The 21,585-nt window shown below is 40.8% G+C and overlaps 1 protein-coding gene across 5 annotated transcripts in view; it reads right to left on the bottom strand.

Annotated features, from left to right (window-relative positions):
• Positions 1–10,837: 10,837 nt before the first annotated feature.
• ANO1 (anoctamin 1) overlaps positions 10,838–21,585 on the bottom strand; it is an 80,753-nt gene continuing 70,005 nt past the window's right edge. For 4 of the 5 annotated variants that reach the window (XM_065635476.1, XM_065635472.1, XM_065635474.1 and 1 more), the window contains 5 exons: positions 20,370–20,522; positions 18,121–18,173; positions 16,164–16,348; positions 14,459–14,564; positions 10,838–13,466 (listed from right to left, as the gene is read on the bottom strand). In XM_065635476.1, coding sequence (XP_065491548.1) covers positions 13,206–13,466; positions 14,459–14,564; positions 16,164–16,348; positions 18,121–18,173; positions 20,370–20,522 — 758 coding nt within the window. In that variant the 3' untranslated portion in view covers positions 10,838–13,205. Of the gene's footprint in view, positions 13,467–14,458; positions 14,565–16,163; positions 16,349–16,829; positions 17,270–18,120; positions 18,174–20,369; positions 20,523–21,585 lie in introns of those variants that run through there. The other variant, XM_065635475.1, reaches the window with a different exon arrangement.

Raw genomic sequence — 21,585 nt, 5'->3', positions numbered from 1 at the left:
AGGCCTTTTGTGAGGCATTTAAACCTACGAGGTTTATTTATTATTATTATTTTTTTTTTTTTTTCAAAAGGAGGGAAGGAAGTACTGAAGAGAAGCTGCCAAATTAATCTATGCTGTGATTAAATCACAAAAGACGTGCCCATCATCAACCAATTGACACGATAAATGCTCTCTGGCCACCTGCAAAATGAGGGGATGTTTTTCAAGTTTTGGATCCTTCCGCATGACAAGAGGGAGACAGAAGATTAAGTAATAAATAAGTTTAGAAGCAGAGTGCTTAGTTTAGATTTAATAATTAATAGATGTAAGTAAATTATAACTAACATCAATTATTTTTTAGTATAGATGTATGTCAAAATTTTCAAAAATTGTAATGCATATGTAATAATTATGTGAATATAAGCAACATAAGAGCCTCCAGTCGTTGGAGCACTTGCAGAGGATGATCCCCAGTGTTCCCCAGCGCTGATAAAATAAAGAACGCCACTTAACAGTAGAATTGACTGTGCCGTTAAGTTCATTTCTCCGTTTCAGTACAAGGATGAAAGGACTCGGTGGAGGGAAGGCAAAAGGCCACAGCAGAGCCCGGCCCCAAAGAGACACAGAGATTCCTGCTATGGCCCCAAAGAGACACACAGATTCCTGCTGTGGCCCCAAAGAGACACAGAGATTTCTCCTGCGGCCCCAGCAGCTGCTCCCCACCCAGATCAGTTGTGACACGAAGCATCTCCTGACCTTTAAAAGAGAAGAAATAGGGCAAACGGAAAGTGTCCGTGTTTTGAAGGCAATTTTTATACAAGGTGAAAGGTGGTGAACTTTCCTTAAATGGGAGAGTTTGAGTTCATCCCATCGTTTTGCAGGTCCCTGGAGTTCAGACAAACCGTGACGGTGTCTCTGCTCAGCACGTGTAGGTGGTTCTGGAATTTCCTCATTCCTTCTGTAAACGCCAGCACGTTGATTCCCCAAGTTACCCCATTACTAAATTGTTCCCTTAATTTATTATTGTTGCAACACACAAACCGACAGTCCTTGTCATAAAAAGATTGCTATCTCAGATACACAAGTTTAGCATTCTCGTTTTCCACATCTCCAGTCTCGCATTCCAGCGCGAGCAGCAACTACTCCAAAACATTCCTGAAACTCCCACAGGCACAAACCCTCCTGAGATAAAACTCTGAGATTTTCAGCGCCCTGTTTCAGTCTGTTGCACAGAGCTCTTCTTACACGTGATCAGGGAAGATGGTACATGGAACTGGCTACACGCATGAAGCCCATCTGTGCGTCTGCAGCGTATTTCACACTGAATACAAGATTTGTTTCCCATAAAATCCTCTCAGGTTATATGAATAAATAAATTTGGGACTCCAGCCTCCTTTTATTTCCCCCACCCTCACATACCTCATCCAGGAAAGATGACAGGTCATCTCATCATGCCCACCTTGAAAAGCAGCTAATGAACATATTATTCCCAGTCTCTCAGATAAAATATTAAACCTGTTTAAAAGAGGGATTTTTGTGTAGTCCCTAAATACTGCAAATTGGGAATTAGCCAGTTGCAGGGTCTCATGGTAAACAGCGAGAGGAACTGGCACAAAGAATTTGAGCTGGGATGAGATGCGCCTGGGTTGAGAGGTGAATTTTCTTTCTGCAGCCCTAAATAGACTTTAAAACCGAAGGAAGTAACATTAATACAAAGGGTGGTATGATGCCAAGGAGAAATATATTTACAAAGTGTGGATTAACTTAGAAAGCAGATGCGAACCCCAGTGACAATACAAGTATAAAATCCAGTTAAATAAAATCTCTTTTTTAATTTTGCCAAGGGAGGTGACTCTGTGAAACAAGAGGAACAAAATCACATTGTGCGTAGCTCTTGCCCGGTGATGGCAGCTGGCTGGATTCAGAGACAGGTCGATGTGAAGAAAGTCAAAATCTGCGTAATTTATACCTTCGTTCTCCATCCCCTGACATGCAATTGAAAGCAAATAGCAACTGAGATTTTAATGTGTTCGTAGGAACTTAGCAGCCAGATTCAGCACTGATGGACGACAAGGCGCGAAAGCGATTCCACACATCACTGTAATTCTAAGGGAGTCTGAATTGGTAACGAATGTGGAACTAAGAGATACAAATCATCATTTAATTAAGATATAAATCATTGCTTAAATGCTTTTAAACTCACTCCTAGTGCCTGGCATAGTGATTTAGTAGCCGCTTTTATTACGTCTGAATCTGACCCGTTAACTCTACTTTGACACGTTCACAGATGAAAACGCCCGAGCAACTTGCTGTCCTCTAGTTATTTCCATTGAAAGCAATTCACGGGGCTTTGGCAAAGAAAGCATTTGCCAAGGTCAACAGATCATAACCGCTCCACATCGGAATAAAACTTAATTGAAATGATTTATTAGAGCAGCTCAGATTTCAGTGGAAGTTTCCCAGAAGTGGGAGTGCCATGGCTGATCGGGCTCCTCACCAAATAATTTAGAGGTTTCTTGAGGCAAGATGATTCCTTGCAAAAGGCTGCAGAGGGAGCTCGAAGCTTGGGAGTGTCGCACACCGAGCCTTTCGACTTCATGGTCTTTGCTGGAGGAACAGGGCAAAGAGAGCCAACAAAAGATGAATTTCTGGAGCCTTTGGTGAGGTGACGGTCACCAGGACATTCAGGTGACAAACACCCAGTTAGAGACCGGACACAAAACAGCGAAACGTGCGGCCGCCCTTGGTGGGGTCTGAATAAACGTGGGGTGGCTGAAAGGTTCCTTGGGAGGGTTTTATTAAATATTAACAGCTGCTTTTAAAAGCAGTATATTAACCCACGTGCCCTGAATAGTAAACGTTTTGGTAAAATGCGTGTGGCTGTACTGAACCGCAGGCGACTGGGATGGGAAGGCGACTGGGATGGGAAGATGCTTTGTGTTTTCTAGCCGAGGCAACTTAAATTTCTGCCTGGCCCCTCGTCTTTGCTCTGGCATCGTCCTGTGATCTGCTCTGCGGTTGTGGAAACGTCTGACAGTCTGTGCGGGAGCTGCAACCCCTCTGACTTAATCTCATTTGCTATTAGTGCTCATTAACACGGCTGAGTCCGCCCGCGATGACTCTTTTCTCTATTACTCTCAGGCGATTTACTCTCGAGATGACAAATTGCCTGCCGTAAATATTAATAGCCTGCCTTCTCTTTTCAGCCTGCCCCTTTTCCCTACCGAGGGATGTGCTTGCAGCCGGCTGCTGACACACCAGAACTACTTTTAATCTATTTCAGATGCTGGCTGCAACGTGGCTAATTCAGCAGGGTACCTGGCGTGCTCAAATCAGAGATAATAGTGCTAATATTCAAAGAAATCTCTCTCCTTTCCAAAGCCCACAGCGAGGGCTGCACACACCGGTAGTTTCCAGTGTTAATACATGTATTTTTCATCTTCGCTTTTGTTCTGCGCTACATACCCGCTGCTTTGTATGTACTTTGCTTACCTTTGGTGTGTAAATCACTGCTGTTCTTTGAGTCTTGTTGGATGAGGGTAAAGTTCTGCCCCCGTGCTTGTACAGTGCAGGGGATGGGCTTTTGTGGGACCTTCTCTCAATGAATCAGGACTATATCTTCACAGACTTGATGGGATAGTTGCTTTAAATAATATGCAGGATGAAGAGATAGTCAATGGGTGTCTTCAGAGGCAGAAACGGGAATCAAGGAGAGCTTGGCTCTTGACAATCTGCTGCTGCATGGTCCTTATTAGACTGGCTGATTGTCAAGGGGAAGGTAGAATTGTCAAAAGGGTATTTGTTTCTTTTTTTTTAGCAAGGGGAAGCAAAAAGGGGGATATCGATACAGTGGAGGTGGTGTCAGAATTCAAAGCATTCTGTCACTATAAGAGAAATCTGTACTCCGATGCACACCCTTCAGGTGTTCTGCGTGGTGCTTCCAAAAGCCCTGCAGCCAGGGAGGGGAGAACTCTCCCCTTTTTGAGGGAGGAATAAGAAACACAATAGGTTGCAGTTTCGAGTTGCCCGAGTCCGTAGAAACTGGAGTATTTAGGCACTACAGCATTTTTAAATGAAGCAGCTTTGATTTCTAAGTTATCACACAATTCAACAGCAAATAACCCAGCGCAAATTTAAAATTCTCCTCCCTGCCAGTTCTGAGACACAGGCTGGACAAACTTCTGGACATAGACTAGATAATGAATCCTGTCTCGGTACTGAGACATTGATTCTCTTTTGAGGGTCAGTCAATTGCACACTTCTTATATTATTACTGCCATTCTCTCTCAAGGGAATTAGGAGCATCTTGGGTTTTCTTTGTTGGCTTCAAGATCAGAGCAATATTAAAAAAATGCAACCCCCTCCCTACCGGTGGAATTGGGCGGTAACAGGTTTTCTGTTCATTTACTTTTTTACTCCCATGGTGAATAAACTGGTTTCCATAAAATTCCTTAATATACTTATTCAATGCCTCTCATCCATTGCTTGTAAAATCCTACAATGCACGTTTTTGGCAAAGAAATGGCAGTTTCTGCCTTTTCTTTTGCGTATGAATTGATCTGTCCATGTTTCTTTGATCAGGTATTTCCTCTGTTGCTATAACGTCTAGCATAGAAAGACGTGCTCCAGAAAAGAAACTATTTGTGAAGAGACTTAGAATCCTAAGAAAAAACTGCCCGTGACAAAAGAGCCTATAAGGAAAGCTAAATTGTTGTGGGCTGAAAGAGAGAAAATGAGAAGCAGAGTGTGGGAAAAGCAAATAAGTATTGAAAAGCAAGTGAACTCTGGCATGAATCGGTTGCATACAGATAAAAGATCTGGCCAAGTAACAACAACAACAAGCAATAAGTTGTTAACAGATGCTTGAACTTAATATTGAAACAGAAGAAGTGTTGATATAGTTCTGTTGATATAGTTCCGTTGTGTTATTGTTGGCAGGAGAAGTTAGTTTAACTTTAGGGGAAGGGTAAATTGTAGACTTTTGTTTATTTTCTCCAGCTAAAAACCTCTGACTTGACTTTTTACCTATTTTTGCAGTGAATTTTCATCATACCATGTAAGTATGAAATCATTCAGACAAACATTTCACATGTCAATAAAGCTCTGTGTATATATTAGACCAGCACATTTCATTCCTCTAAACCATATTTATTACTTAAGCTCTGCAACATCCGTTTTGCCCTTGAAAAAACCAGAATAACAGAGAAAACAGAAAACGAGGGTTGTCTGCACAGGAATGTCATTGTGAAATAAGCCAGAGAGGGAATAAAAAACCTCCCCAAAGAGCCCTGAAAGACCATTAGATCTCTTTAGAGGCAGCAGTGCCGCATAGAGATCCCAGCGTGGGGCTGAAAGCAAAATATCTCCCTTAGGGTGGTGAAGAACTTCTGGGCTTAAGGGATTTGTGAGTCCAACACTCGCTCCAACCCATTGACTCTCAAGCCCATACTGGGACCACCACACAGTGGCCTCTGTGACTGGTTGAGAATGAAGCAAATAAAATTAAGATACGAACTGGAAGTTGCTGCTTGTCCAGGGCAATAATCCAGTGGTTCTGGTTGCTGAAAGCTAATGCTAATTAATTTCTGAAGAGTATATAAATTTGTCCTTTATTTTCTTCAGCTGCTCTATTGCCAGTTCCCAAGCCCAATAAAAACATGAAAAGGTAAATACTTACCACATTAAGATTTATTTTCTTGGATAGAAAATAAATGGAGGTGTTTTTCTTCAGCCTCCTTCTTTGCACTGGAAAACACAATATTCTGAGCAGCTATAAAAAAAGGTTAGGATAACTTAAAATTAATTCTTCTGCAGAAAATGGATAAATCTTTTACTAGTTTGCAGTTTCTTACAAGCATGCAAATAGTCCTGTACCACAGGACTTTATCCTCCCGCCTAAGGAAAGGGTTTTTCCCCCTTTCCTTATTGTACATCCTTCCTATATTTCTTTGCAGTTAAAAAAGCAGCAGCAGGATTTTTTTTTTTTCTTTTTTTGGTCTGTGAATATTCCAGCTCTAATCTCTTCTGTGTTAACAGGCTCTGCTTTGGACCTGGTCATTGTCATGAAAGTGGTGTGAAAAATGTGACCTTTCTCTGCATCCAGCCTGCAGAACGGCCCCTTCACAGACCAGAAAATATCTCGACCTATAAATGTCTCCCGGAGTTACTAAAATTTCACTGTAATAAATATAGATGAATGAGCCTGGCCACATTTGCTTCGTTTCTGAGCTGAACTCAGGTGGTGGGAGCTCATTACAGTGACTGGAGATAATAACAAACCAAGAGAGGGGGAGGACACATTTCCTAAAAACAAGTATTAATTAGGTATCTGAGATTGGCGATAGAACTCCCCATTAGAAGAAAGGTCAGTGGATTTTTCTTCTTCCCTTCAAGAACACGCCAATACATTATTTTCCACCTGAGTCATTATTTCACCGTCATTGAAGCTGGGAAGTGTAAGGATTTTTTCAAATCCGATTAGAGCGAGAGTGCCTTGTCTGCTCCAACACAGCACAGTTATTATCCCAGCACTCATTTCCTTTTAAAACGTGAATAGTTTTATGGAAGCATTAAGTGACACAGGATATGACTCGGTTACTTACGCATAGGGATTTCGATATAATAAATAAGAAAGCAAATCTGGTTTCATCATGCCCCTCCCTTGATTCTTAGGAGGGGAGGAAGTATTTTTTTCTCCTCTCCAAAGAAATGCTTTGATTTGAGTGAGTCTGCAGCGTTGCAGTCTGAACCAGATACAAATTAGTCTTAAGCCACAACTTGGAATTCATTTCCACACACCAACATAATGGAAACTTGTTGCATGTGTTCACAGAGCTGAAAAGTCTATGGAGGGGCATGACTTACTGAGAGCAGAATGGATTAATATAATACAGTATGTAGCATTTATATATTTTCCTTATAGCCTGTGTGCTTTAGAAGAAGTAAGGAGGTTACACATACCACAGCTTTGCCTACCCTCAAAAAATTCACATACTGAACTTTCTTTTTTCCCAAGAAGCTCTTGTTCAATCGACCTTAAATGACTTTCGACATGAGATCAGACACAAGCTCACCCTCTTTTGTCTCTCAGATCTATATATAAACCTACAGGTTTGCTGTTATTCACCAATTTTGGAGTGAGTGAGGCTTTTTAAAGCAGAATTAGCCTGTATTACAGCTTTGCCAAGTGCAACTTCGAAGCGTTTCTTACCTACAAGACCACCCAGAGGTGACCACTCTTTTACCTCCACAGCTCACTTTGGTCGGAGCTCAAAGACAAGCATCGTAAAGACACGGAAAAGTTTGGTTTTGGAAGTAAAATTCAAAAAGACAAAAGCGAAGAGGTTTAGTAGAACTTCAGAACTGACTCTTGGTTTTACTGCTTCTGCTCTTTGAAGCCAGGAAGATGTAGCTGAAGTTCACGTCAAATTATTCTCAGGACTTTGACTGTTCCTTCCCTGCTCCCCCGCTCCCAACAGTGCCCGAGTAGAGTAAAATACCTGAATAATTCCAGGAGCTTGGCCCAGAATCCACCAGATCGCAGAGCCAGTTGCTACACACACCTGAGAGCTCTTGCGGCAAACCTGGAGCAGTCCAGCCTGCTAAGATTGATTACTTTCCCGCTCCATGGTTAATTACTGTAATTACCTCCCTTCTTTACCTGCAGATGGATATTGAAGATTAATACATTAAGAAATGGGAGCTGCTCAGTTAATTACATGGGAATTCCATGCTTGGGATCGCCGTGCCATGATGACACAATGCACGTTGTCTTTGGGGCTTCGGAGACTCACCTACTACAGAGCCAAAGGGCTTGTACCGACCAGCGTTGGAAGCTGCATGAAAGTTTATAAATTGTTCTGACCCACGTTAAAAATCAGTGTGTTCTAGAGAAAGTGTTTATTTTTTATTTCCGGGGATCATGGAATTATTTGCAGTTCTGTACATCGGTGAAGACACAGTCACCAAGGCCTCACTGACGCCCTTTCTTACTCCTTTTTCATCCATTTCTTTCCAAAGGACCAAACCCCTTCAGCTTTCATCCGAAGGCAAGGCCAGCAGCATTGCACCACTTGGCAGGATGAGGTTGCACATCGCTACAAAACCATTGGCAAAGGCTCCCTGATAACCTGCCTACAAGCTGGCCTCGGCTTCGGGAGCAATTCCCTTTCCCAAAAAACAACTTTGGTGGCTGATCTGCCAGCTAACGTGGATCTGAGAACATCAGTCAAAAGCCTTTTCTTCCACCTTGCCCTGTTTGCACCTTTTCCCTTGCCTCTGTCTCTTTTATTTCAGCTCGAGAACGTGGCCACTCTTTCTTCATTTAGAAGTAAAAATAGGGAATAACCTTTTCTTCTGCTCTGAGAAAGATTGCCTAACTACCTGCATTTAACTCTTGCCCTGAAAACCAGACTTTGGTACACTTTTAAGTTTGTTCATCACAAGCACTCTTCCAAATAATTTTTGATTGTTTTTCTCACGACCGTTGTGATGGATACCTTTCCCATTTCGGCATGAATTTTCTCTCGCAGGTGGCGCTAAGCGAGATGAAAGCTATGACCTCAAAACCTCCACACTCCTGTAACCAAGTTCACATGACCCTGTTACGCCTTTGATTTTCTGAGCCTTTATGTTGTGGAAACTACGACGACGGCATGCACAACTCTTCCTGCTCACAAAAGTCACCTGCAGCAATATTATTTTAGCTTTAGCTGATGCTCTGGGTTATAAAAGTACCATAAAGTATGTGTCACAAATTTTTATTATAAGTGGAACCAATCGTTCAATGAGCAATGCTTTGTCTCATGCGAAAGTGCGCTGTGGTCAAAGGGAGTCGAAGGAAATATTTTCTTTGGCTTCAGGTGGCCTTGAATCAGGCGACATGCACAGTACTAAAAAATAAAGAGCGAGCTTAAAATTAAAAAGAAGCCACATTAATAATTAGTTGCTTCTTCAGAAAGCTTTTTTAGGCTGAAAAAAAAAGGAGGAGGTTAAAAAAAGAACTTTGGTTTTTCTCTGCTGTACTAAAAATGGCATGTTTTGTTTGGTCATGGAATAAATAGTACTCAAATGTGAAAAGAATTGAACCAGAGTTTGAATGGAATCCATATAAATTTTAAGACATGGTTTCTTCAGGGCCAAAAGGAAAGAGAGTTGTTTACTCTGAAAACTTCATAGGAAAATATAAATGGAGTCAAGTGATCTATGAAACTTTGGGAGAGTTCAGTCTCCTGAGGTAACAAGATGAAAAGTAAATTGTTTTATTATTGCTGATCGGAAATCACAACAGCCAAAAAGATCATTAACAGCTCAGGACCAGAGAGCACCGAGGGTTTAAAAATAGAAACGTATCTGTGCCTTGACTTGAGACTTATTCATCCTTTAGCTATTTAAGACTGCAAAATATTTGTAAGACAGTATCTTAGAAACACAGTGACATGGAAATCCAGAAGATTCAGATTTGTACTGGCACTGCAGCAGGGCGGCTATGATTTCCTCCTCAGATGCACCAACTCAAGTTGGGTCTTTGCCACAAACTTTGGGCAGCAAAAAGCAAATAGTGTATTTTAGCAATGGGCTGTGCAGCCACTGCCAGCTCTGAGCTTTCCTACTGTCTGCATTTGTTCTTGGATTAAGTAAGCCGGTATAATGATTTTCCTGTTTAATGAATTGATACATTAGGTTTTGGCGCTTTTTTCCGCCCCCCCCGCCCTCTTTGATCAGAGCGGGGCTGGGAAACGAGGTTTTGTACTTAAAATTCTGTGGCAGAAGCCCGCCAAGAAGGGGTCGAATGCGCATTGTGGAATTACTGCCAAATCAATACAGAATCCAGGTGTATTTGTACAAATACAATTATTGCTGTCTTCCACCACACCTGGCCCATAGAGTCACATCGAGCTATTTTCATTTATTTCTTGGTCACATCCAGATCCCTGCTTCTCTGTATTAACTTCCCCCCCCCGGACCCCCTTTTCCAGTGAATCCTTATTAGCATGTTGCTGCCTCAGATTTGCTATTGGTAAAAACAAAACTTGTTTCTACTTGCATCACAAATATGAAAAAAAACTTTTCATGAAAAGTACAAGCACAGTGCAAATCTCTTTCTGGAAGGCATTATCTTATATCTAGTGAGCTCGTATCTGCTATTTTGTCTTTAAGAACTGACAAAACCAAACCAGTTACGGACTAGGCAGCGATTTACCTGCTTCTGGTTTTCATATCCATTATCTTGGAACAGAATTCCCACCTTTTATCTAAATTTCATTAATTAGAACATTAAAATTTTCTGGTTAGAAAAGGGGAATCGGTACGAAGCTTCATGCTTTGCCTTCCCACAGAAAAGTTAAATGGGAGCAGGAGAAAAATTGGAAATGGCACATCAGGTCCTGCTTGTACAGGTCCCGCAAGGCAACAGGTCCCACTTGTCCCGGTGACAGACACATCTTAGGTGGGATTTAATCGCAAAGTGGGTGTCTAAAGCTGTTAGAACACAAGATTTACCTTCAACGCTGTTGGGAAGACATCTACAAATGCAGCGGTCGAGACCTGCGAGTGGATCTCTGTTCTGGCCTCTGCTGTCTGAGCACACAAGGAGCACTGCAAGGGGCATCGCGGGTCCGGTTTTAAGCCAACTGTAACACAAATCACTCTTATTTCCCAAATCCAACAGTACTCGAGGTTGCACACTCAAGAGCACAAGGAGGGTTGGGAACAGAACCCGTCCCACAGGAGAAACTCTTGCATATTTACATTTATTTCAAACAAGCGTTCGAAGAAAAAGAAAAAAACAAACCAAACCAAAAACGAACACAAAAAAAAACCCCAACGAACTAAACCAGATTTAGTATATATTTGCTTTTCTTAAAAAATGATTCCATGAAAGAGTTTTATAGTTGTCTAAGTAGCAATACAGTTTTTTATATACAAAATTCCATTTCAAACAATTTACTGTACAAAAGAAAGTATAAGCAACTGTTACTATTTAATGATTTCAGCAAATAATGAAAAATTCTGATAAGTACGTGTTCAGGATATAGCTCTACCATTTACAGGAATGTCAGTATTAAGTTGGGAATACTTTTGGATAAGTATTTACAGCTGAAATTGCCTTCGAGGAAGTTCCCCTAAGATTTCTCTTCAGCATAGGTAGTTCACGTTTGCCTTTCTTCTGGATCTTTTGGGCCACTGAGGAATGAGAGGAAGAAGCTTTTTTGACAAGATGTACGGGCAGAATTCTGCTTGATTTATTCCCTCTCAGTGGGCCTGAGCTGGTAAACACCACCAGGGATGATGCTTCTTGCGTGAATAAACCAGGCAGGATTTGGCCCTGCAGTAGTAAGCTATCATAAGTTACAAATTTAAAAAATAGTGACATTCCTGCAAGTCAAAATACAACAGAAACAAGAGTTAACAAAATATAAGCCCTTTATTAATAAAAATCTTTGGTTGGATCAATATTTTAAATAAGCTTCAAGAATATTTGGTTAATACCATTTTCTTTCTTCCACATAATTTCTTTTCTGGTACCTTCTTTGGACAGACTCCAGAAAAATATCAAGTTTATCACATACTTTAAAACAAATAAATATATCAAAAGCTAAATATCGCTTTCTTTTAAAGTTCTAGCATTAATCTTTAAATTAGTTTGGCAAAGAAAATAAGAAAAGGAAAAAAGAAATAACTAACTTCTCTTGAAAACAGTCTCTTGACGTTTGGTTTTGTAACAAACCATACAGTAGTTAGACTTTAAAGAAATCTTTCCTTTTTATTTTATTTTTTTCAGTTTTATATTTGTAATGCAAGTGCCATGGACAAGACAAAGCAATAAAAGAAATGAGGTTAATTGCACCGATATTATTTGGAAGTGCAGTTTATCGTTTGACAAAGCAAAACTAAAATGTACTATGCTCGAAAAGAGTTGAACTGATGGGATTTCGCTAAGCATCGTAAGGAAGGATTTGAGACTTATTACTTTAAGGAAGCTCAAAAGATAGAGGATTTTAAGACAAAAGAAAAGTCCTGTAACTAAGTGAGGGTCTGGTCCTGTAGCCCCAGTGCAGGCAAAATTTCTATTGAAGACAGTAAGTGGGACTTTTTTTTGGATTTACTCCTCCGGCACAACCTCTGGGAAATGCCGTTTTCTGGCTGTGCAAAACGGGCGCAGATCCCGCTCTCCTGCAGGGATCGAGGGCTACAGACTAAAAACGGGCTAAGAAAGGGATGTGCTAAAACAATGGGGGGAAAAAAAAAGGGAATTTCCTCAGCAACAACCGTGTCCGAGTTCTAGGCAGGGCGGTGCGAGTCACGGCAGCTCTACGCGTGCTCGGGAATTCAGGGCATTTAACAAAATGCTCTGGGATCATCGACCTGCAGGGAGGATCTCCAAAAAATTGTGCTGCTGCTGCGTGGCCACGAGCGAGGAGCCGCTGGGGTTCCGCTCAAATGCAGCCTGGGGCACCGAGGTAGCTTCATCCACATCAGTCGTTGTTTTATTTATTTTTTTTTTTTTTTAAAAAAAGGGACTTTTCCAGATTCATTTTTCTGATGTTTCTGAAGAGAGCAGTGCCCTGGTGAAGGTCTTGGGCACACGGCAGATTGCCATCAGTGCCCCACCGACACGTGTGATGCCAGAGCTGAGCAGGAGCTCGTTTTAGACCTGCAGGTTCAAACACGGATCTGCCAGCAGAGCTAAACCCTGTCTCGGAAAGCAAGGCAGCCTGGTGGGCTTTACGTGGCTTCTCTCCTGCCAAAAGGAATCCCGGGGCACACTCTAAAGCTGATTTTGCATATATGTTATCTACGTACCCCATGGACCTTCAAGCCTGGGGTTCCAAAAATATTTTAAATTAGTAGTATAATTATTACTTAAAATTTACCTTTATTTAGTTAGTTAATTAACAGGCTAAAGGTCAAATTCTCAGAGAATATCTCTATCAAGACGTACTAAGTACCTGCATTTATTAATGCACACCAACGTCAATAGTGTTATCTATCGATGAAATATAAAAATTCCCTGCATTACTGCTTGTGCAAAAGAAAAAACAACATTATCAGAAATAGAACGTGGTCCTCCATGTTTGCAAGAAGAGCATTTCTCACAAAGATGGGAGCAGAACGGCAGCAGCATCCTTCTACATGCACCAGGTTGTCCATGAATCGAGTCCTGCCCTTGACGCGATGGCTTGTGTATCAGTGGAATGCCCCGACGTACGCAATGCCCTCCTCTTCTATACATCGAGAGGATACGAGTGGCAGGAGGACAAGCTCCCGCTGTGGCTCCTGGAGAGTCTGGGGCTGTGATTGTTACAGTTTTCACCTTTTTTCTTGCCCTTCTCTTTCCAGGTTTCTAGCATTTGCTGCTTCCCTTGCTCTTCTCTCATGAAGACCTCCACCATGAGAACCTTCTCCTTATGAATCTGTTGACTAATGTCCTTGGGAATGTCTGGGATAATCCAGTCAACAAATTCACTCATAAACATGACCAAGTTCTGAAAATGAAATGGTGAGAAAATGTCAGCAAGGTCAAATGAGAGAATGACCTTAGGAGAAGGGGCCATTTTTGGTGTACTTGGGAAGGAAGAACGAAGAAAGGACAATATTGTTGGGCTCAAGTGCGTGTTGCCAGCCTGATACTGAACCAAACCTACCTCAACTTCATGCTTCAAGTAGAGAAAAATGGCATAAATCTCTAGGATTTATGTACAAATATTGTCACAGCCATGTAGAAATCAAAAGGAAATACTGCCATTGGTACATGGTTTAAGAGCTTTACATCAGAAAGGCAAAAGCAAATAGCAAGACGTAAAATGAAGGAAGTTGGTGAAATACATTTTGACTGAAAAACCTTGATTCAATGAAAGGGAGGATTTTCACAGAAAGGTACACATTTTGACCAAAGGGGAAAAAAAAAAAAAAGGAATAAAAGTCTTGAAACAAGTTGTTTAGATAAGGCAGACTGAAAACACTTGTGTCACATAACCAGAATCACTCTTGTGATCAAATAATGTCATTTAGTGAAAAATTACAAGATTTTGCCTTCTTGTTCAGATGCGAATTAAGTGCTAACTGGGAAAATTTTGGAAATTTCCTTTCTTGGCTCTGTCTAGAAATGATTTTGGATTAAATTTATGCTGCTTTAGTGCATTTATGTCCTACTGGAGAAATTGGTGGGACGTATTTAGCAGCAGCCTTGTGCTTCGCTGCTCACTGAGGTCATTTAGTTGCTTCTGCATCAAACCCATTCAGGGAATCCCTGGGGCTGAATTTTTCCACTGGGAATATTTCTGGGCCTGGCTGCTGGGAGGAAGAGGATGAATGAGGATGGGAAATTTTCTTTGCTTTTCCACGAATAAAAAATGAGAAAGAGGATATTTTCTTTGGTCTAATAAGTTATTTCCAAAGGTGTCTTGCCTTATGTGGCTGAAGAAATATGATAATTCTTTTTCTTTCTCGTATAAAAAGTGCCAGCAGTATAACCTACCTGGAAAACTATCACAAACGCTAATCTTGCTGCTAGGACAGCCCAGAAATCCTTTGAAATGTCATACTTGTTTTCAGACCATGGGGGTTCTCGATAATCTTTGTATCTGCAAAACAAGACTCCGTAAATCAGTGATGTCATTCAGAAGTTTTAGCACAATGAGGAATTACTATCAAAGAGTTGAACAATAAATCAAAGCATCTAAAAGCAAGTTCAGTAGTACAGTGTGATGCTGTCTTAACCTCTCAGAAACAAGACACAGCTGAAAACTTCCCACAGCCTTCAGGTTTCACTCAAAATTAAAGGTCTTCAATCTTAATAGCCTCTCATTAGTACAAATATCAATTCTGCATAAAAAGAGTAAACTACACAGCTCAGATAAATTACTTTAAGACTAATTAAAAAATATATATATTTTTCAGACTAATTTTACGGACAAAAATACTAATCTCAGATCTATAAAGTGTGTTATACTACGTGGTGTTCTCCTTGTTCATAAAGATCACAGCTAAATTTTGCCATAAAAATAGAAGGTGAGAATTTTGCCTTAGCTGTGGTTTACAGAAAATCTATGAACTAATCAACAATAACTTGTTAGAAATGGGAGCAAGAAAAACACATTAAATTTAAAACCACAGCATCCTGTCAACATTTTGAAAGAATTAGGGCTCCATATTTTCAAATGTTTTAAAAATCCCCGGAATACGGTCTTAAGATCCACGGCAGATAAGGACGATGTTACTCTCATCAGGAATTGCTATAGAAACTGGACAAAAAAAGAGGTGTACTCTGAAGTCATGGTCATTATAGCAGTAACGTGATACAACAACATGACACCAGAGTAACATAATTTTGTTCCCTTAAAGCATCACTGTGCTGTTTATCATTATTTATCTCCTTTCCCGAAAAAGGGAATACGTAATAAGAAAAATCTTTACATGCACAAACATCGAATTTAACAATGCTTACCCTGTTCCCCCGAAAATAAGCCCCACCCTGAAAATAAGCCCTAGCGTGATTTTTCAGGCTTTTTGAGGATGCTCGAAATATAAACCCTACTTCAAAAATAAGCCCTAGTTACAGTTCATAAAAGAAGTCAATTAAATAGTGTCCAGGCAGCTATACGTGTAAAAAAATAAAATTAATTCACAATAGAATGTATTTGAATAAATGTTGATTTTTATTCATGAATATCAATAAAAGTGGATTGTCATACATGGAAAAAGGAAATAGAGTCACAAGAAATTCATGATGGAATTCAGGGCTTGGAGAGTTATGATGATGTTCTAGAATGTGATGACATGACTAGATTTGAATAAATGTTGATTTTTTGCTCAAGGATAAACATAGATTTTTGTTCAAGAATAAACATAGATTTTTGTTCACAGAGAAATAAGACATCCCCTGAAAATAAGCCCTAACGCATCTTTTGGAACACGAATTAATAAAAGACCTTGTCTTATTTTCGGGGAAAAGAGGGTATCTCTGTTTCCCCAAATAAGCAGTAGTGCATATTCAGGTGTTGTGGTTGTTTAATACGTAAGCCAAAACATTCAAGGCAATGGATGCATCTGATATAAAAGGCTACCAAGGTGCTAAAAAGGTATGGAAAATACAAAGGACTTTCCCCAGGAATGTAAAAAACTGTCCCATTTTCAGTCAAGCTGTGAAAATACTTAAAATTAGTTATCATTCAAGAGAGTACCTGCATATCTGAACCTCGTAGCCGAGATCCATGGGGTCGTTTGGAGCTGTTCCTGCTTGAAAATCGCTGACATTAAAAGAGGATAGTGTATGGTTGACGAAGCCATGCATGGTGCCATTCTCACTGTACATATACAGGTACACGAGGCGTGGAATGAAGTCGGATGTGAATGAGATCACAAATGCCTAAGCCACAAGAGTAAAGAGTGAGCGCAATATCCAGGCAGGGCTGGAGTTAATCATATGCTCGAGTACATCTTGCCGAAACAACTTGCACAGCTCGGGGACTGCTTCAGAAAATAAGGCATGGAGCCCTAAAAATCATAGAATTGGTTGGAAAAGACCTTTTGAGTTCATCGAGTCCAACCGTTAACCCAACACTGCCAAATCCACCACTAAACCGTGTCCCCAAGCGCCACTTCTACCCGTCTTTTAAACCTCTCCAGGGATGGTGACCCAACCGCTTCCTTCACTACTGCAACAAGGCGGTATTTACTGCTTACTGCCCCGAGTTGCAGGTTATTAGACGGAGTAGTTCCACGCTGAGATTTCTATGTGGGCAACAACTTGAACTCCCCAGAGGATGAAGCAACCGTAGCCCCCAGCGCCAGAGGAACGGAAACCACGGCGCCATTTCCCCGTCCCCCGGTCACATCTTGTCCCTGGTGCATTGTATAAGGTCCAGTTGATGGATTTCCAAGTACTTTTCTGTTCTGCAACGCAGTGACAGCGAATTGACTCCTTACATTCTCATGGCATTGCAGAAGGCCATTAATTGTGTGTGGTTTTTAACTCCATCAAGATAAAAGGATGAGCAGACCGAGCCAAGTTTTATTTTTATGGTCAGAAAAGTTGCATTTTATTCCGTTATTTAAAAAGATTTTCTAAAAATACCAGACAGAAAATGCAAGACAGCCAATTCGGCTGAGTTCTTCATAAGTATAGCCTTTCTCATTTATCATTATTATGAAACATTCTCACTGGCATAAAGCTCATGTACATGTGGAACAAACACAGTACAAAATGTTTTACTTATTTCATGACAAAGAGGGGTAGTACATAGATCAAAGATGGAAAAATAACACTGGGTAATGATGAAGAGAGAGACTACATGGAAGAGAAAAAAAATAGAGAAATTATTTCCAAAGGAAAAGAGGAGAAATGGTAAAGACAAATTAAGGCAACATAGCAAATAACCAAAAGAATGGTTTGGCCTTAGCACAATAAACATCTGTGGGCAAAGCAAAGGGGTTTCCAGGCTAGATGACGGTGAGAAAATGAGAGGCCCATGGACATGTGGCTGTGAGTCCTGCACAGCCAATATTTTGCTGCATTGCAAACATGTTTTCAGCTTTTTTTTTCATCTTTCCCCAGGTGGGGTGCAATGAAGATGATCATTGTGGATGTCTATTCATGTAGAACATGAGATAAGCACATAAATGAATATATTATTAAGGTGTGCTAAAGTTTTCTAAGGGCTGGGATGTTCACTGTTGAAGCAAACAAAAAATATTTCCATGGATTTTCAGAGCAATGCAGTTCAGAGAGACCAGATTTTCAACAGAGGGACACTCTGCTCCAATGAGCTGAACTAATTCATACCCAGTTGACTACAAGACCCTAAATAGGTTTTAGCCCTGAAATTTAAAAAATCATCATCTTGGTTATAGTATTGCAAAAGAACAAAAGTAAGCAGCTATGGTCTTATTTGTTTGAAGGACAAAACTCTTTTATGAAAACATTCGGAAAAAAAAGCTGCAATGACTCCTTACTATTTTATATTCTTGCTACTACTACAACTTAAAATAAACTCTGCATTCGACTCCCTAATATTTCAGAAAATTTCTAAATCATACACTTTCACTTGATTAAGGGATTTATGCTGAAATAAAACTAATGGAGCAGAATGGAAAAGCCAGCCTACTGAATTAAAATATTATTTATGCTGAATTACTTACATTTATTATGACAGCAAGCTTTCCAATGCCTCTGAGGATATTATACCAGATTCCTAAGGAAGGAGACAACTATGTAAATGCTGTTCCAGTTATTAAAATTAGATAAATTACATTTTTATTTAACAGTGTTAGGATCACTTATGACTGTGCCAAACTAGAGTTATATTTTAAATAAAAAAGAACGAATTATAAGAGATTAATTTAACGACCTGTAAGCAAAGAGCACCCAATTCTGACTTCCAAAGCTATGTTTAGGCACCTTTCTTTTTGTTTTGTTTAAACTAAAAGCTTATTTGAGGAAGAGGAAGGCAAGTGCGAGACAGAGGAATGCTGGTATAGGTAGAAAAGAAAAACATCATGAAATTTCATTGAAATTTCTCAAATGCTTGAAGAGAATAAGCTACAGATAAGGTGCTGGAACCTCCACACACACGGTGCAGAACACACTGGCCTACCAGCTTGAAGGATCTACCTGAATCCGTTTCTACACCTTCTCATCACTATTTATCCCATCTCAGTTTCAAGAAAGCAAAGCTCCAGTGGAGCCACTTGATGGGACTTTTCCATTTGCATCTGGAAACCATACAGATGGGGGTTTCCTCCGTGTGGACTCTGTGCATATAAAATGTAATGCAAATCAACCCCATACTGACTCGGGTTCAGCCCCTCTGGATTTGGTCTGAGGGTGATGCACCAAGTCCCACAACTCTGCCCCTTCCCCATCTCCACATCCCGTTCCTCAGGGAAGGGCTTCTCTGAAGTCTACACAAAGTACTGGTTCAATGTAGGTGGTCGTGCACCCTCGTGCCTGGCCTAACAGTCTCCAGGTCATTAGTGACAGCTTGAAAGTTTCCCCTTCGTTGCAGTACTCAAGCCGCAAGATTCAGTCTTGATGGAAAAATCCAGGTCTGCTACCAGGTCCGTATGGTTACAGCCCTGAGAAGCCCCTCTCCTAGTCTGGGTCTGAAGGGGAAGGAAGATGTAGGAGGCTTTACACAGGATGACACCCCTGGAAGAGTTCTCCAGCCTGGCTGAATGCTTTGCTTGCTAACTAACCCATACTTCAAATGGCTTTGGTCTTCTGGCACAGCATACACAGAACTGACCTTCAGGAGAAGGTGTTACAGCATCTCTGGAAGCAGAGACAGACCTCGGCTTGGTGCCGGGGGTTACCCACTGCCCTTGGCAGGTGGGACCTTCTCCCTTCACTGATTGTGCTGGCACCTGCCCTAAAAACTTGTCTGCTTTGTGGCCATCTCAGAGTCTCTGCCTTCAGGATGTCTCTGAAAGAAGTGGGGTTCTTTCACCCACCAAGAGTGGGGTTGAATTGCAATAAATTGCAATTAACAGCATCTAAAAACTAAAAAAACAGCAGCACCTCCCCCGTCAACATCTCTACCAGCAACCTTAGTCCACAGCATCAAGTGAGCCAGCCACAAACCACCCCAAAAGCAATGTCACCAGAAAGGCAATAGCGTGACAACACGACGCGTCCTTCAACTCCAGGATGATCCTGGGGCACAAGGCTGAGCCTAAGGAAAAGCTCTGCTTGCACAACACCAGAAGGAACACCGAGCTTGGGAACAGATTGTAAACTTCTCTGCTCTTGCTGACTGGCGCTATAATACAAACAATTATTTTAACGACCTTTGTACTCATAAGTAACCAACATCTGGGAGAAGGAGCTTCCTCATCGCACACCCCCACAGCTGTCACCCCTGCAGCAGGGCAGGACTGCTCTGCTGTCGCCGTAGAACCGCAGAGCCCAGTCCCAGCTACAGCCACTGCAGCTTTCAAGCTTCACCCTTCCGACATTCATGCTGAGTAGGGACGAAGTGACACATTTACCCACAGACTTTGGAGTCTTCTCGCATTCCCAAGTGTATTTCTCCAGCCCAGTCCACGGTTTTTAAACGCAGAAATTTTTACTTCTGCAAGAAAACTGCATTGCTAGGAAGGACTATTGATGTGCAGAACCACGTGAAATATTTCACTATTATATTGATCATTTTGGTTTGAAAAGTGTTATTGTTTACTTAATAAAATATTAATCTAAATTTAAAGGGCTGTTCTTTCTATTTTAAAGTAAAGCCTCAATAAGTTATGACAGTTCACAGTTAAGCCACAGTCTAATGTTTTGAATTTTCCTATAAATGTCTTCCTGTTAATGAAACTAACTCAGCATAATAATATCCTGCCATCAATCCAGGAATAAACAAACAAGGATAACAATAGCAATGTGCACTTACCTATATCCTTTGCTCTGACTGCTACCGGTCTCCTCAGCTCAGTAACGAATTTTTTTGCATCTAGACGGATTTCAATGATGTTGTTCAACAACGCAAACAAAGGTGCCAGCGGGAAGGATGCAACAAACAAAGTTACAAACCCAAACTGAATAACTGAAAAGAAAAAGAAATCATTTCAATGGCTCTGGTCAGTATTTATCAAATGCAATGCAGCATCGCATCAGTGCCATCCTCCCAAATTCTATCAAGAATTCTAACACGTGCTGGGAGACTGAATCTCATTTTCTGTGTCAGGAATGGTTTGCCTGACTGCTGCTCCATTTGTACATCAAAGGGCCCGTTGCCCCTCTTGCAAAAGGCAAAGCAAAGTAACTGGAAGGATGGAGAAGCTCCTAAAACAATTTTGCCATGGGCAAGGCTGGCACAGGAGCGATCAGAAGGAGGAGGATTACGGCAGCAACAGCGTTAGTTCTACATAAACTCACCATGCTCCACCCAGCAGGATTTTAGCCCTCACTAATCCCCCTGGAAGCCTTCTCTTCTGAAGTATAGAAACTTACAGGCTTCAAAAAGGACACGACTGATTCTCTGCCTTTATTGTGAATAACTTGCTACCTACAACCAGGGATCAGATTTGCTTTTGTTTGGTGAGGACATCACATTGATGTCATACTCATCATGCTACTGTTAGAGCCTCATCTTCCTTTTCCTCTGTCACTTCCAGATGCTGATCTCAGGAATGGCACCTTTTCTTACTTTTAGGAACCGACAGCATGACCTTGTAGTTTGTACCATTAAATGTCAATCTGTTTCAACTACTCTGAACATCAAGGTCATCAGATATTCTAATTCACTTCTGCATTTACTGCACATACTAATTTTTTGTATTCGTATACATCATTCACCATTTTTACCTAGTCTTTCCTCTAAATACTAGAGTTGCTTTTTTAAAGACAGATCCTTCAGGAATTACTGATACTATGTTGAACAGTTCTCAGCCTTTCCAATATTGAAAGTAGGAAAAGAAATGTAGCTGTACAGCTGCAGCGATGGAGAGCTGATATCCAGTGCCTAAATTCCATATAACTCAACATAATACATTCCTTAAAAAAAAACCAAAAAACCAAACCAAACAAAAAACGTGACCTGTCAAGTACAACCTGGTCTATAGGCACATATATCTCTAAGAAGATTTAGTCCACATTTCAGGAAACAG

Source organism: Caloenas nicobarica, chromosome 5 (assembly GCF_036013445.1).
Source record: "Caloenas nicobarica isolate bCalNic1 chromosome 5, bCalNic1.hap1, whole genome shotgun sequence".
NCBI classification, from domain to species: Eukaryota; Metazoa; Chordata; class Aves; order Columbiformes; family Columbidae; genus Caloenas; species Caloenas nicobarica.
This window is presented reverse-complemented; position numbering and strand designations above follow the sequence as displayed.